Here is a 14,947-nt window from a genome sequence, read left to right as displayed (position 1 = left end):
CTCCTTTGCCTTATTTATTTTATCCTACTTTGTAAGTTTAAGAATGTTAATTCTAGTCTGTGCATCTTTAGCTCACGTTCCTAACTGATTCCTGCTTATCAACTGTTTCTTCCCTGAACCTGGACTATTTCTAACATTGATCTTGTATCCAGATTTTTGACTCATTAATTCAACAAACTGAAACTTGTGTGGTAGATACTGGAATTACAGAGCTTTAAGGTGGCTTCTGATTTAAAGACTCTACTTCTTGAAGTCACAGCTCTGTGCAGACATTTAGAACACAACTGTGATATGCACTGTTGTCTTGTTTTTGTTTCCACATATATATGGGTGAGAATTCACTTCCAATCTAACCCAGAGTGATACCTTTTCAAAGTCATCAACCTAAAAATGACAACTGAAAATGTATTCATTTCCCTACATCTGCCATGGAGTAATATTTAAAAACTTAGAAAAAGAACAACGTTCATTAGACTTCCAAAATTCCCAAATTTATCTTTAAGGTAAAGGAAATTCAGATTCCTTTTTTTAAAAAAATGAGGTACCATTGTGGACATGATAATCTATATATCTCTAATAATCTATGATATATAGGTTCCTTTACATATAACACATAGAGTATATGACACAATGTATTATGGTGATGATATATAATATAGGGTAATCACTACATTTCTACACTATGTTCAGAAGAGATAAAAATCACATACTATTCATTCTAGATCATATTACTGCTGTTCACAGTACAAGTAGTATGGAAACCTACACTGCATTTTACCAATAGCAGTGTTTTTGGAGGGTGCAGTCATAGCCCCGGGATACCTGTATCGATAGTAAGAGACCAGCATTCTTTCTCTGACTTCTCCTTCAATCTTTTGGTCGATAACCAGCAGCATAACTCCATATAAGTACAGTGCTTCACACTATGAAGAGAGGAAGAAGGTGGCCAAACTCACAGGAGTATACGTTCTTATGGAATAAAGCTGATGAAGGTTAAAAAGAGTTACTTTGTTCCCCTTTCTCCTAAAAGCTTTATATTATAAGGAGAATGCAGGTTTCCCCAAAGGGTTCTCACCTTCTGTACAGAATGGGCTTTGAAAAGTATATGTGAAATAAATTTTAATTTGCAGTGATTACCTTTTAGTTGGTCTATTTTTGATGTTTGGCTTGGGACCCCAAATGGAGTCCCTCTAAATCTTTTACTTATTTAAAAACATTTCTTGGGCGATTATTATATACTAGTTTCTAAGGCTACATTATCTGGGATGCAAAAGATAAAGAAGATAGGACTGTTATACTGAGGAAGCACATAACCTCCACATGATCTCTACTTGTAATTCTGTTCAAAGTCTACCACGTTCTAAATTCAGATACTGTCCATTGGAAGAAGATAACTGTCAGTTTATTTTGCTTCTCTTTAAAGTAGGGTACTTTGCATGTCTTTGGGACTTACAAGAAAACAAGTGATGCTGAGCTTGACATTCTTGACTTTCTATTTTAAATAGTTACTATTACTTACTAGAAGTTGTTTTCCATCTTCATTGAGAAGCACAGTTTCTAAAGTTTGCTGAATATAAACACCTTCATTGAGATCATCTAGATATCTAGAAATGAAACCCCAGAGCAAGTTATTCATTCTAATGAAAACCTGAACACCTTTGAAGAAGGAATGTAAAGATTTTTAAAAGATAAGGCAAGATACCAGGCATTCTGGCCTTCAAATCATTTGTGGCCCTTTGTGCTCTTAAAAATGGGCTTGTGAGCTGGAACTCATAGCGATTAGGAACACAGTAGCCAAATACTGGCTACTCCAAGTAAAAGGAATAGTCCCTACTCTTGATCTATGAATTACAAATAACTTAGGAGTATATAGGCTATAAAAACATGGAACAGTTAGTTTAAAAAGCCAATAAGTAGTGAATTCTTAAGGGCTGAAAGGAAGAGAATACTGGGTAGTTAGGGATAAGAAGGAAGGCTGCGGTACCAATGCTATAAAAATAAGCTGCTTTCTCTCCACTTCTCATATATGAGATACTAAAATATGATAAGCTTACAGGATTGGAAGCTATATGGCTTAATATGTAAAACAATTTGATGGCTGCCAGAAGCGAGAAGGATGGGGGGATGGCCAAGTGAGTGAAGGGGAGTGGGAGGTACAGGCTTCCAGTTATGGGATAAGTAAGTCCTGAGAGTGAAAGGTACAGCACAAGGAATTTAGCAGTGATAGCGTGATAGTGCGGCATGGGGCAGATGGTAGCTACACTTGTGGTGAGCACAGCATACAGAGTCATCAAATCACTATGTTATATACCTGAAAATAATGAAACATTGTGTATCAATTATATGAAGGTGAAAACAAAGAAGAAAGCAAGCCAAGTGACTTCGTACAAACCAAGATTATACTACTTCACAAGAGCAGGAAAGCATAATAAAATTCTAAAATACTTAGGATGACTAGTGCCATGGGAAGGAAAAAATAATTCTGCGGGGTAGAAGTGGATAGATTATGCAGTAACTCAGAAAGATGCACATGTCCTAGCATGTGTCTTTTCCATTATTTACTATCAGAGCAAGCTATTGCTGAATTAATCAATACCTGTTTAAGTCTACAATATATTTATGCACACTTTGAAATGCTAAATAAAATCTGGTCACAATTTCTATGTTGTTTTCACGAAATTCTTCATCTAAATCCTGTAGTTCCGGCTTAGCTTCCAGCTTGCTTTCCCATAATTCTGGACCCTGAGAAGAAAAACACATTTATATGAACTGTCAATAAAAGCCTACTTGTGGGCAACAATTTCTAAATAGTCTTTTAAAAATTTGCTCTTATGCCTTCAGAGGGATATCAAAAACTGAGAGCAGAGCAATAGAAAGTAATGAAGATAAGAAAAGCCTAGATGTAAAATCCTTTTGAAAGAAATGAACTTGAACTGTAACCACAATTAACATGCTTTTAAGTGTGGGGTACTTTGTTATCAAATACGTTATTCCAAAGTCATCTTTTTAAAGTTTGATTATATTACATTAGGGCTTCCACACAATACCTTTATATTATTTTCAAGTTAGTTAGCAGGTATTAAATTTGGTTTCCTCTTTAACTCTTTCTCCATGATTACTTCACCTTTCAGCGTCTCATGGTTTCTAGAGAAAGCATGCTTTTGTAGACAAGACAGTGGTAAAAGTGCTATAGAGGAAGATTACCTTAAAATAGCTGAAATCAAATATGATATCTCCATATTTCTGTTGATCGGCTCGGTCTTTTAACCTGAACACAGCAGGAATAAACTCAGAAAGCCTCAAAAGTTCAGCAATGATGGCATTGCCACAGGAAACAATCCTTAGGATTGCTTGGCCACAGAGGTTGTTCTCAGCTAGAAAGTCCAACATGGTGAGGATGATGTACTACTCTCAGTGCCAGTAGGAATGTTTCACTGGCTTCAAAGCTGGGGTCTGTAAATCATTAGATGAAACCAGGTCTGCTGACAGATTGGCTGCTCCATGAAAGAACCTGTATCCCAAAAGAAAAGTATAAAAATCGCCATTCTTAAAGGGAGCACATGTAACAGTACATATTTCTCTCCCAAACTCACTTTTTAAAAAAATAAAAACAAACAATGAGGGGCGCCTGGCTGGCTTAGTTATTTAAGTGTCTGCCTTTGGCTCTGGTCATGAGCCCAGGGGTCTGGGATTGAGCCCCACATTGGGTTCCCCACTCAGCAGGGAATCTGCTTGTCCCTCTGCTTCTACCCCTCACCCTCCACCTGTGCTTCCTCTCTCTTGCTCTGTACTCTCTCTCCAATAAATAAACTTAACAAAAAAAAGTGTTTCTCATGTCAAGTATAGGAGGCCCTTGTTATCAGGGCTAATACATGCCTGAGAAATCCTACTGGGAGAATCTAAAGTAAGGACAAGTATTTCAAGCTAAGCCATGGAAAAGTTTTGATTAGTATCTTGAAATGGTATCATTGGGATCCTTGGGTGGCGCAGCGGTTTAGCGCCTGCCTTTGGCCCGGGGTGCGATCCTGGAGACTCGGGATCGAATCCCACGTCGGGCTCCCTGCATGGAGCCTGCTTCTCCCTCTGTCTGTGTCTCTGCCTCTCACTCTCTCTCTCTATGACTATCATAAATAAATAAAATCTAAAAAAAAAAAAAAAAAGAAATGGTATCATTAAAATTTATGAAAGTAAGTTTCATACCTAACAACATCTAGTGTAAAAGTGCAATAACTATGTCCTCATTCAAAGGACAAACCAAGAATGGGTCAAACGTGGATTTCACCGAATTGTTTGATAATACAGTATCTTGTACTTCATAGCTGACTTTTATAGCATGATCTTAGAAAAAGGTAATTTTTGCAAAAAAGTTCACAGCAGCATTTATTTTCCCCAAGGCTTCTTCCAACTCTTTTTCAAATCGTTATCTTCGGAAGTGTTAATTTTGTCATCATCTTTCTTATATTTCTCTCCTCTAATTGTTCATTTAGCTAGGTCATCGTGGTCAACTTCATGGAAGCCTGGATTATTTTTCAGCGTCATGAAGGCCTGTATACCTTCCAACATTTGCATTTTGCACTGGCACTGTGTTCTATCAACATGACATTAAGAAGACTGAACAACAAAAATAAGAATTCAATCCAATAGACCCTTTAGGACACAAATATCTGAATGAGAAGAACTAATCGTATAAGCGGTCAGCTCATTAGAATTTTTACGTCAATGCCAACTTTTTCGTAAATATGTAATCTAGCTGTAGGGACTCAGATAGTGAATGATGAAACAATGAGGATGTTGCTGCACACAAAAACAGAATGTGTGTGGGAAGACTTTTGACAGGAGAAGGCTTCCTTTGTAGCCCTAACAAAACATTCCCCAACCCTTGCCACATATATTCAGAGTTTGCTCATGTCAAGCTACCTAGTGTAGCTATCTAATACCTGGAAGCTTTGTATAGCCCTTCAAGGTGTTCTTTTTTCCTTCTGTACATCTCTTGGAATTGATTAAATACTTAGAAATGTATTAATTTACTGGCATGCTGTCGACTCCTCAGCAAGAATTTCCTCCTTCCTCTTCCTTTCTTCCTATAGAGGTGGAAACAAGTGGATCCTTATTTTTCCATGGCCCCTGAAGTGAGGTTAGACATGTGACTCAGTGTCAACCAATCAGATATAAAGAGGAAGTCTATAGTAGACCTCACAGGAAATATATTGTTTTTCCTCTTGCTATAAGGAGAGAAGCATATGAAGAGAAATTTCTCTATCTTTCCTCTGGCTATCCCTCTCCTTTTGCCTTTGAATGTGGTCCCATGAACATATCTTGCCTGAAATACAAGATGACAAGCTAAAAGAAAAAAATCCAAAAACCTGCAGATTGTGGTTTGGAAGGAATTTAGAAAGAATCTAAATTCTTTTTTTAAAAAGATTTTATTTATTCATGAGAGACACAGAGAGAGAGGCAAAGCCACAGGCAGAGAGAGAACAGGCCCCATGCAGGGAGCCCGATGTGGGACTCCATCCCGGGAATCCAGGATCATGCGCTGGGCCGAAGGCAGACGCTTAATTGCTGAGCCACCCAGGTGTCCCAAGAATCTAAATTCTTGTTGATGTTATTGACTCATTGATTCAACTGTGGCACTTCCTGCCTCTGTAATCCTTGTAAAATGAGCTATTTTTATGATTTATTTACTGCTAGTTGGCTTTTGGATTCTTTACAGAATCCTACTGGTATAGATTCATTAATTCAACAAATATGTACCCAGTGCCTATTATGTGTCAAGCACTGTTTTAGAACCTGAGGATATTGCAGCAAACAAAACTAAGTCCTGGCTCTCATAAAGCCTGCATACTACTAGGAGTGGGGAAGAGATAATAAATAAATGCATTATGTATCAGGCTGTGATCATTGCTGTGAAGAAAAAGCATGATAAAGAGATGGAGTGTGTGTTGTTTTACAGCCTCTGTGATAAGATGTTTGAGCAGGGACCAGAAGGAAGTAAGGAAGCAAGCAGTAAAGGTATTTGAGTGTGGTCAGCAGCCCCTAGGACAGCTCCCAGTGACCTCCATCTCCTTGTTCATGCCCTGTGTATGAACCCTTTCCTTGAGGGTGACTTACTAACCCCTAAAGAACACAATAAGACAGATGTAAAAGATATTACTTCTGAGATTGGATCACAACAAATGGTGACTTCTGGCTGGGGCACCCTTCCTAGCTTGTTTGTTCTGGGGGAAGCAAGCTGTCATGTTGTGAGTGTACCCTGTGATGAGGGAGTGAGAGGCTTGCCAACAACCACTTGAATGAGCTTGAAAATGGAACCACACACAACCCCATTTGAGCCTTCAGATAAGACAACTTCTATTCACAGCCAGGCTGCAACCTCCTAAGAGCCCCTGAGCCAAAGGCACCTAGCTAAGCTACATCATAGGTTCCTGACCACAGAAACTATTAGCCAAAAAAAATTTTTTTTTGTCTTAAATTACTAGGTTTTGGGGCAGTTTGTTATTTTACAATCAGTAATGATCTGGGAGGAGAGCATTCCAGGAAGTGTTTAAATTAAATGCAAAGGCCACAGGGCAGCAATGTGCTAGATGTGAAGGAATAGCCAAGTGGCTGATGTGGCTGGAACAGAGTGAGCAAGTGAGAGAAGCACAGATCAGAGGAAGTAGATGGGGTTGGTCCAAGAGCAGGGACTGCTGAGAAACCACTACAGTTGTTTAGAACTTTGTTTTATGAGGAGATCTTTAATACACATTAAGGCTTAAATTATTAACAAGTCCTTTCGTTTTCTCATAATGTTTACTCATTAAGCCACATTGATCTCTAATAGGCTGAATTTCAGATCATCTCATTCCATTTTTTTTTTTTTAAGGAAACTCTACCCCCAGTGTGGGGCTCAAACTCACCCTGAGATTATCAGCCACATGCTCTACTGTCTGAGCCAGCCAGGCACCCCAATTTCATTCCTTTTTTTTTTGCAACAAGTCACTGAATTCCTCTGAAGACCCAGGTCTAAGTAGGATGAAACTCAAGACACAATTGCAAGGTGAGCAAGCTACGTTTAACTGGTGTTAACTGCTCCCAGATTTTGGATCCCAAAATAGGATTGACAATGGGACCATGGAGAAAGTATCTTAAGCAAAACATTACCTGCCTTCTTCTCCTTACCTCACCCACCAAAACCCGCCCCCCCCCAAAACAAAACAAAACAAAAAACAAAAAAAGAGATACACTCAGCTCTGGCATGCACAGAGTCAAGTTAGCTTAGGCTTGAAATAATGACATAAGTCAAGACTTTTGTGTGTTTACCCCTTATTTTAATCCTTAAATCCTTACGCTGTAGGCAACATTTAAAATATTATTTGGTTAGAGTATTTGGTAGATAACCCATTGTTGGTCGAGAAACTTGCCCTAAAGAACAGAATCTAAAACCAACATTAAAGATGCCTAATCATGTTGCAAGGCTCTCAGAATTAGGTGGTTTCATAAGGTGCTAATACTTAGTTGAGATTTAAAAGGAATGAGACCCAGATAAACACTGTAGATGAACCTATATCAAATCTTCCATTTAGTGGTTCTCTTGGTGCTAGAGACGAAGAAAACTCATAAAGACCAGTTTTTCTCAATATAGGCTGTATTACTATTTGGCATGAAATGAAACCAGAGATCCCATTCGATTTCCTACTCTTCCTTTACAAGGCACCCCAAAAAGCAGCTGTTTAACTTGTTTTTAAGAATTTGGTATGGAACTGTGGTTTTCAGTTTGGAAGGCAGCCCTAGACAAAAGACAACAACGTGTTTCAAGAATGCAGCATGGCATCATCATCATCATACCAATTACCCAACAGGTACAGAACTAAATTCTGAAGGAAATTACATTGTCCTGGGACAAACCACACAAACCTGTGTGCCCTACTCAGAGGACAAAAGAAGTCTTTTTTTTTTTTTTTTTTTAATCCTTTCATAAAACCTCAGTTCCATAAAGAAGGAAGCACTGGGCTCCACCTATCCATGACCGGGAACAAAACAGAAAGGTTGTTGATCAAAATAAAAGTGACTGACAAATCTCTTCCAGGCAAGTTCGGAAATGGGCCTGACCTCTCTAGCCCCATTCCTAAACCCTGGGGGACGGGAGAACGAAAAACGGAAAACGTTCCTGGTTCTGCGCAGAAGCGGGAAGACCCCTCCCTCCCTCGTCACGACCCCAAGTATCTCTGTTGGAGGAAACTCCGTGCACTTGGAATCCGGCTCCATTACCGGCACCGTGACTTGATTTATGTTTTCGACCGTGCGCCACGAACCTGTCGGGACCCTCGGAACTCGTTTCCAAGATGCAAAGAACTTTGGCACCCGCGTGCCGCAGGTGAGGGAACTCGGGTGCAGAGAGGAGCAATGACTGGCTCAAGTTCGCAACCCACGGCGGAGCCAGAATTCAAACCCGGGTCTAGCAGGCTCCCAAAGCCCTCGCCGAGCACCCCGCTTGCTCGAGAGTAGAGGGAGGGATAACGCCGCCCACCCGGCGCGGCTCCTGGAAGCCTGGAGGGATCAGAGGGATCAGGGGCGGGCCAACAGCTGAGTATCCGCGGCGTGGAGAACCGCCGCCCCCCGAGCGGAGGTGGGAGGGCCGGGGCTGCAGCGCCGCCCCACGCAGGCCCTCAGCCCTCCACGCCCGACTCCCCGTCCACGCCGCACCTCCCGCCCGCGCGGCCCTGCGCGGCGCCGGGGCCCCGGAGAGCGCATCCCGCCCTCACTCACCTGTCACCCCGGCCGCGCCAGGGCGCACGTGCGGGCCCGGCGAGCGCGGGCGGGCGGGGTCGGCACCCGGGTGCCCGGCCTTCCCTCCCCGCACCACGACCCCTGCAGCCGCAGCCCCCGATCGCCAGCCGGCGGGACCCCGGCTTCCGCCTGTGGCGCCCGTGGCAGTCACATGACCAGAGGGGGGCGGGAGCAGGGCGGGGGCGTCATGTGACCGCTCGCCGGCGACGGCTGATGACGCTCGAGCCCGCGCTCGCGGTTTCAGCGCCCCGGGAAGGGAGTTGAGGAAGGAGTTGGGGTCCGGGCGTGGGCGGTCCGGGTGCAGCCAGGCCGAGCCGGGGCGCGCCTCCAGGTAAGGCGGAAGCGGGGGGTGGCGAGGGCGAGGGTGGCGACAGGTGTCGCCTCCCCCTGGGGCGCTCCGCGGGTGCCCCGAGCTGGGGTCCGGGCTCTGCACGCCGAGCAGGGAGGCTTGGGCAGGCTGCCCCCTCCCCGAGGCGCCGTCTCTCCATCCTCCCACCCGAGTGGGGGGAAAGTTCACGGGTTCCTGATGCAGATGCGTGGGGTTTGAGCTGCCTTTAAAAGCAGGGCCTCGGACAGGAGGTCTAAATGGGCTCCCTGGGCCCCAGTTTCCTTTTCTATAGTTGGTTGTGAGCATTAGCGGGCGTGAGAAAGTAGCGCCAGGGCATCAGTTTATGGCGCACTGGGGGGCCTCGAAAGGGTGGTTGCTGGGGATCCCCGGGGGGGCCCAGCGGTTTAGCGCCGCCTGCAGCCCAGGGTGTGATCCTGGAGCCCCGGGGTCGAGTCCCAGGTCGGGCCCCCTGCGTGGGGCCTGCTTCTCCCTCTGCCTGGGTCTCTGCCTCTCTCTCTGTGTCTCTCATGAATAAATAAGTAAAATCTTAAAAAAAAAAAAAAACAAACAAACAAGAAAGGGTGGTTGCTGTTCCTGTCGTCACTCTCCTCCGTTCTTTGATCGCCTCTTTCGTACGAGGAGCTGTCTTTTGTGCCAGCAGAACGTGGCAGGGTTGTGGTTTAAGCTGCTCCCGGGGTGAAGGAGTGGCAGCCGGGCGAACAAATAGCTGTGATGAGTTTTACGAAGAAGTGTGTGTGCGTGTGTGAGGGAGACGGGGCATAGTAGTAGCATGAGGGAGGGAACAAGCAATTGCTTGTATAGGTAAGACACGGTTTCATAAGGAAAGACGTACCCTTGCATCTTGAAAAAGGAGCTGCAGCTCTGGCTGGACTTGTATAGGCCCCGTGATTTGAAGGACGTTCCGCAGAGTGTCTATAAATTGTTAGCTCCGGGTCTACCACCCTGCAGTAAGGAGAGATGACACGGGGGAAACGGTATCTTTAAGTCAGCTGATAAGTGACCCTGCCTGAAGTGAATCAGACTTGCTGTGGTCTGAATATTTACATTTTTCTGCACCCCCCCCCCCGCCCCTTCATATGTTGAAATCCTAATGCCGGTGTGATATAGTATTAGGAAGTGGGGCCTTTGAGAGGTGCCTAGGTGATGAGGGTGGAGCCCTCATGAATGGAATTAGTGCCTTTGTAAAAGGCTCCTGAGAGCTCCCTCCCTTGCACCTTCTACCTTGTGAAGACAAAGGGTGAGAGGGCTTGGGGGCTCTGAACGAGGTAGAGGGCCTTCACCGGAATGGGACCCTGCTGGTACCTTGACCTTGGACTGCCCAGCCTCCAGAACTCCAGGCATCAATTTCTGTTGTTTGTAAGCTACCCAATCTGGTATTTTGTTGCAGCAGCCTGAATGGCCTAAGACAAGGCTCGGTATGGGAAGGCAAAATAACATGCGTGGGGAAAATTCAGGAAATATATATATATATATATATATATATATATGATTTTTATTTAGTTATGAGAGACACAGAGAGAGGCAGAGACACAGGCAGAGGGAGAAGCAGGCTGCATGCAAGGAGCCTGATGTAAGACTCGATCCCGGGTCTCTAGGATCATGCCCTGGGCTGAAGGCAGGTGCTAAACCGCTGGGCCACCTGGGTTGCCCGGAAACCTTGCTTTAAACTTTCTTGGAAACCGTAGGTACAGGGAACAAAGAGATTGTTGTTACTAGGGAAGGCTTCAAGAGGAGGTTGATTTAAACCAAGGTTTCATGATGGACATTTTGGGCCAGATGATTCTTTTGGGGGGTGGGGTTGTCCTGTGAATTGTGTACTTAGCTGTTCTTAGCGGGAGAAAGAGAGAAGAGTGTGTCTACTCCATCCATTCTCTTTGCTTCTCAATCCAAATCTTTTTCCTGAAATACTCCATAATTACGGAAGGAAGTTTCCCTCGGCTCTCTGCAAGCGTAGAGTTTCATTAGAGTAATGTGAATTTTGCATGCACATAATAAGGATAGCTACTATGTGGGAGACACTCATCACTTATCCTGTATTGTATTATTCCTTATATACGTTGTGTGTTTTATCCATTCCAGGTGCTATTAAAAAGTAGCATAGACAGGTGGCTTAAAGAACAGAAAATTTATTTTCAGTTTTGGAGACCAGAAGTCAAGAGATTAGGATGCCAGCATGGCTAGGTACTGGTAAGAGGCCTCTTTTTCGCTCTCGTCAGCCCCCTTCTTACTATGTCCTTATTGGGTGCAGAGAGCGAGCTCAGGAGTCTCTTCCTCTTCTAATGAGGACATTAATTCCTTCCTGAGATTAGGCTCTACCTTCAGGACATCTAAACCTAATTATCTCCCAAAGATCTCGGGTCCAAATACCACACAATGGGGGTTAGGCTCCCAACAATGATTTTGGGAGGAGATGCAGTTATCTCAGTGTTCTCCATACTTGTTTGATTCTGAGAATCCTCTGCAGCGATTCATAAAAATACAGGTTTCCCCGGAGTGTCCACTAGGGACTCAGGTTAGTAGGTCTGAGATAGCACTTACATATACATCTATATTTTCAGTAAGCATTTCAACTGACTCCTAAGATCAGGCAAGTTATAGAAAATTATGAAATTTAATTTATACAATAATGCTGTGAGATAGATAGATTATTTCCATTTTATACAAGAACAGATTGAAGCTAGAGAAAGTAAGCAACTTGACCAATGTTGTGCAGTTCTAAGTGGTGTGCACGGAACAGAATTTCCAGGCATCTCTGTCCCGTGTCCAATCTCTTAAGCGTTACTCCGTATTGTGTACAGTGTTAAAATGATGAAGTTGATGTTAATATTTGCTTCCACTTTTAAAGATTTATATGTTGGGCATTATCCTGCGTGTTTCATTATACACCTTATTTCATTCAGTTCTCACAGTAATCCTTGGGGTAGGCACTGGATGATTCCTGTTTTAGGAAGGGAAAAATGAAACACCGAGAGGTTAAATAATTTGCCTCAAGTCATTCAGTTACTTAAGTGGCAAAATTAGGTTTTGAACTCAGTCTGGTTCTAGAAGCTGCATACAAGACCTCTACTCCATATTGCTCCTCTATTTTACTCTATAATGTAGAGAAATTCTGCTTTTATTGACACAGAATATAAAATCTAACCAAGTCTATAAATCTGTTAGAACCCAGAGGACTGTCAGGAATATGTATAATATCTATATATAATACAGATTTTTAAATTTATATTTGTATATATAGTTTATATTTGTATATAGTTTTCAGAATTCAGTATGCCTAAATGTTAGGTAAGTTAAAAATTACAAGTTTCGAAGTTCTCCCTGTTAAACTGTTTTATTACTACTATTTCCAGTTTTTGGGAAAAGGCATCATATGAGTAGTCTGCTTTTTCTAACTCCTTTATGTTTTAGCTTTTTAAGAACTGTGCTGTTGTTGAATTCTTTAGAGAACCGAGGAATATTTTACCCAAGGGAGGGTATTCTCTCCCCTTTGAAAAATGAAAACACTTAGCTTCCCCATGTACTAAGTGCATCTGTGCACAGATGACAGCACAGTGCTTTGGTGGCCCCTCAAGGAGTATGGAATGTATATAATAGTGTGGCACTTGTGGGCCATTAGATAGGTTCATATGGATGTTTATAGTAGTGTTATTTTCCTATGCAGTACTTATCCTGACTCCTAAATCTTATTTCACTGTGTTTGAAAACTTAGGTAATAATTTCAAGATGCCCGGACGTTCCAGTTCAAGTTCAGGTTCAACTGGTTTTATATCCTTCAGTGGTATAGAATCTGCTCTCTCCTCTTTGAAAAACTTCCAATCCTGTATCAGCTCTGGAATGGACACAGCTTCTAGTGTTGCCTTGGATCTTGTGGAAACTCAGAGTAAGTAACAAAATTTACTTCTTTTGTGTCTGCTTTTCGGATAACCCTGTGCAGAGGCATTATTCTAGGCATGTGAGATAATGCTCACCTTTCAAATGTTCTTGGGACAGTCATTTAATCCCTCTGGGCATCCGTTTTCTCATCTTGTTCTATATACTGTATAACGATGTACTGAGGATGAAATGAGATTGACTCATTCATGTGTCTTCAAATAGTTATGTATCAGTAGAAACGGCACTAGAAGCGTACAGGCTAAAACATGAAGGTTCCTGATGTGAAGGAGAGTGTACAGTCCAAAGTGTGTGACATTAGTGAGGGTATGCAATAAGGTATGCAAATGCATTAATAACAGTTACAATAAAGGTGTTTTGCAGTAGTTTAACTCTGTTCATGCTTGATTGCGCAGTAAACAGACTAGCTTATGCTAGGGGTGCCAGCAAAGGAAGGCTTCTACCAAAATAGAAAAATTCCATTTTGATGAACTATTAACATTTTTCAATCAGAAGATTTAGAAAGATGCTAATTTGCTTTCTTTGGATTGGGGTTGCTTTTATTTTATATGTGTATGGAGGCAGGGGAGCAACAGTATTTTTGTGTTGTTTTTAATATCACTGGTTTTCAGTGATTTGATTGTGATGTGCCTTTGTGTGATTTTGTCTATGCCACCCAGTGTTCTTTAAGCTTTATGAATTTGTGGGCTTACAGGTTTGATCAAATTTAGAAAAATTTCTGCCACTTTTTCTTCTTCTTCTTCTTTTTTTTTTTTGTAATTTATTTTGAGAGAACACATGCAAGCGGGAAAGGGACAGAGGGAGAAGATCCACTCAGTGTGGAGTCTAATTTGGGGCTTGATCCCACAACCCTAACGTCATGACTTGAGCGGAAATTGAGAGTTGGATCCTCAACTGACTGAGCCACGCAGGCGCCCCTGCCACTATTTCTTCAGATAGTTTTTAAGTCCCTCCCCTCCTCTCTTCTTCTGGGACTCTAATTATATGTATATTGGACAGCTTGATCATGTCCTGTGAATCACTGAGGCTTGGTTGATTTTTTTTTCATGTCTTATTTTCTGCCTGGCTTCAATTTTAATACTGTTTGTTGCCGTGTCTTCAAGTTCATTGATCTTGTCTTGTTAATTCTGTGAAATGAATTTTAAATTCAGATACTGGATTTTTCAGCTCTAGACGTAAAAAGTTTAAATGGAATCTTCTATTTCTCTCCATTATGTTCATGTTTTTCTCTATATTCTTGAGTATATGGAGCGTATTTATAATAGCTGTTTTAACATCCTGATCTGCTAATCCTGTCATTTCTGTCTGTTGCTGCTTCTTCACGTGGACATTGTGTGTATTATGTTGCTGAGTGCCTTTTTTTTTTTTTTTAATTTATTCGTGAGAGAGATGGAGACATAGGCAGAGGGAGAAGCAGGCTTCTTGTGGGGAGTCTGATGCAGGACTCGATCCCCGGACCCTGCGATCTCAACCTGCGCTGAAGGCAGATGCTCAACCACTGAGCCACCCAGGTGCCCTGAGTGTTTAGATTTGGTGTCTTCCAATAAAGAATTATGGCATTTGTTTTGGCAGGCATCAAAATAATTTGTGGATTAGGCTAATCCTTTCCAGGCTGGCTGTTAAACTGTGTTAGTGTGGGTCAAGTTCAGTGTCGATTTATTTTAGGGCCAATTTAGCCTTTTTACAAAGTTTGGCCTTTCTGCATCTCTGTTGATTGCCCAGAGAGTTTGCTGAGATAGCTCCACTCTGCTGGATGGAATCGGAAGGTCTTCCAGTGATGTGTGAATTCTGGGAATTGTTCACTTTACAGCTTCCAGCGGTTGTTCTCAGCAGTTTAGGACTGGGGGGAGCTCTGCAGATTTTTAGAGGACTTTCTCTGCATATCTCCTTCCTGGTGCTCTGTCTTAAACTCCTGTAATCTTAGTTTCCCTGAACTCC

General features: G+C 42.5%; 2 protein-coding genes across 4 annotated transcripts in view; one reads left to right on the top strand and one right to left on the bottom strand.

Moving 5' to 3' along the window:
- The window catches only part of WASHC5 (WASH complex subunit 5), a 60,185-nt gene extending 51,286 nt beyond the window's left edge, over nt 1-8,899 (bottom strand). Inside the window, exons 1-5 of the mRNA XM_025993441.2 lie at nt 8,749-8,899; nt 3,205-3,511; nt 2,597-2,742; nt 1,520-1,604; nt 823-923 (exon numbers count right to left, since the gene is read on the bottom strand). Of these exons, the coding sequence (XP_025849226.1) occupies nt 823-923; nt 1,520-1,604; nt 2,597-2,742; nt 3,205-3,390 (518 nt within the window). The 5' untranslated portion in view covers nt 3,391-3,511; nt 8,749-8,899. The remainder of the gene's footprint in view (nt 1-822; nt 924-1,519; nt 1,605-2,596; nt 2,743-3,204; nt 3,512-8,748) is intronic.
- Nucleotides 8,900-8,947: 48 nt separating this feature from the next.
- The window catches only part of NSMCE2 (NSE2 (MMS21) homolog, SMC5-SMC6 complex SUMO ligase), a 213,879-nt gene continuing 207,879 nt past the window's right edge, over nt 8,948-14,947 (top strand). For 2 of the 3 annotated variants that reach the window (XM_072733942.1, XM_025993442.2), the window contains exons 1-2: nt 8,957-9,100; nt 12,828-12,998. In XM_072733942.1, the coding sequence (XP_072590043.1) occupies nt 12,842-12,998 (157 nt within the window). In that variant the 5' untranslated portion in view covers nt 8,957-9,100; nt 12,828-12,841. Of the gene's footprint in view, nt 9,101-12,827; nt 12,999-14,947 lie in introns of all 3 variants that reach the window. The other variant, XM_025993443.2, reaches the window with a different exon arrangement.

This window comes from Vulpes vulpes, chromosome 13 (genome assembly GCF_048418805.1).
Source record: "Vulpes vulpes isolate BD-2025 chromosome 13, VulVul3, whole genome shotgun sequence".
NCBI lineage: Eukaryota > Metazoa > Chordata > Mammalia > Carnivora > Canidae > Vulpes > Vulpes vulpes.
This window is presented reverse-complemented; position numbering and strand designations above follow the sequence as displayed.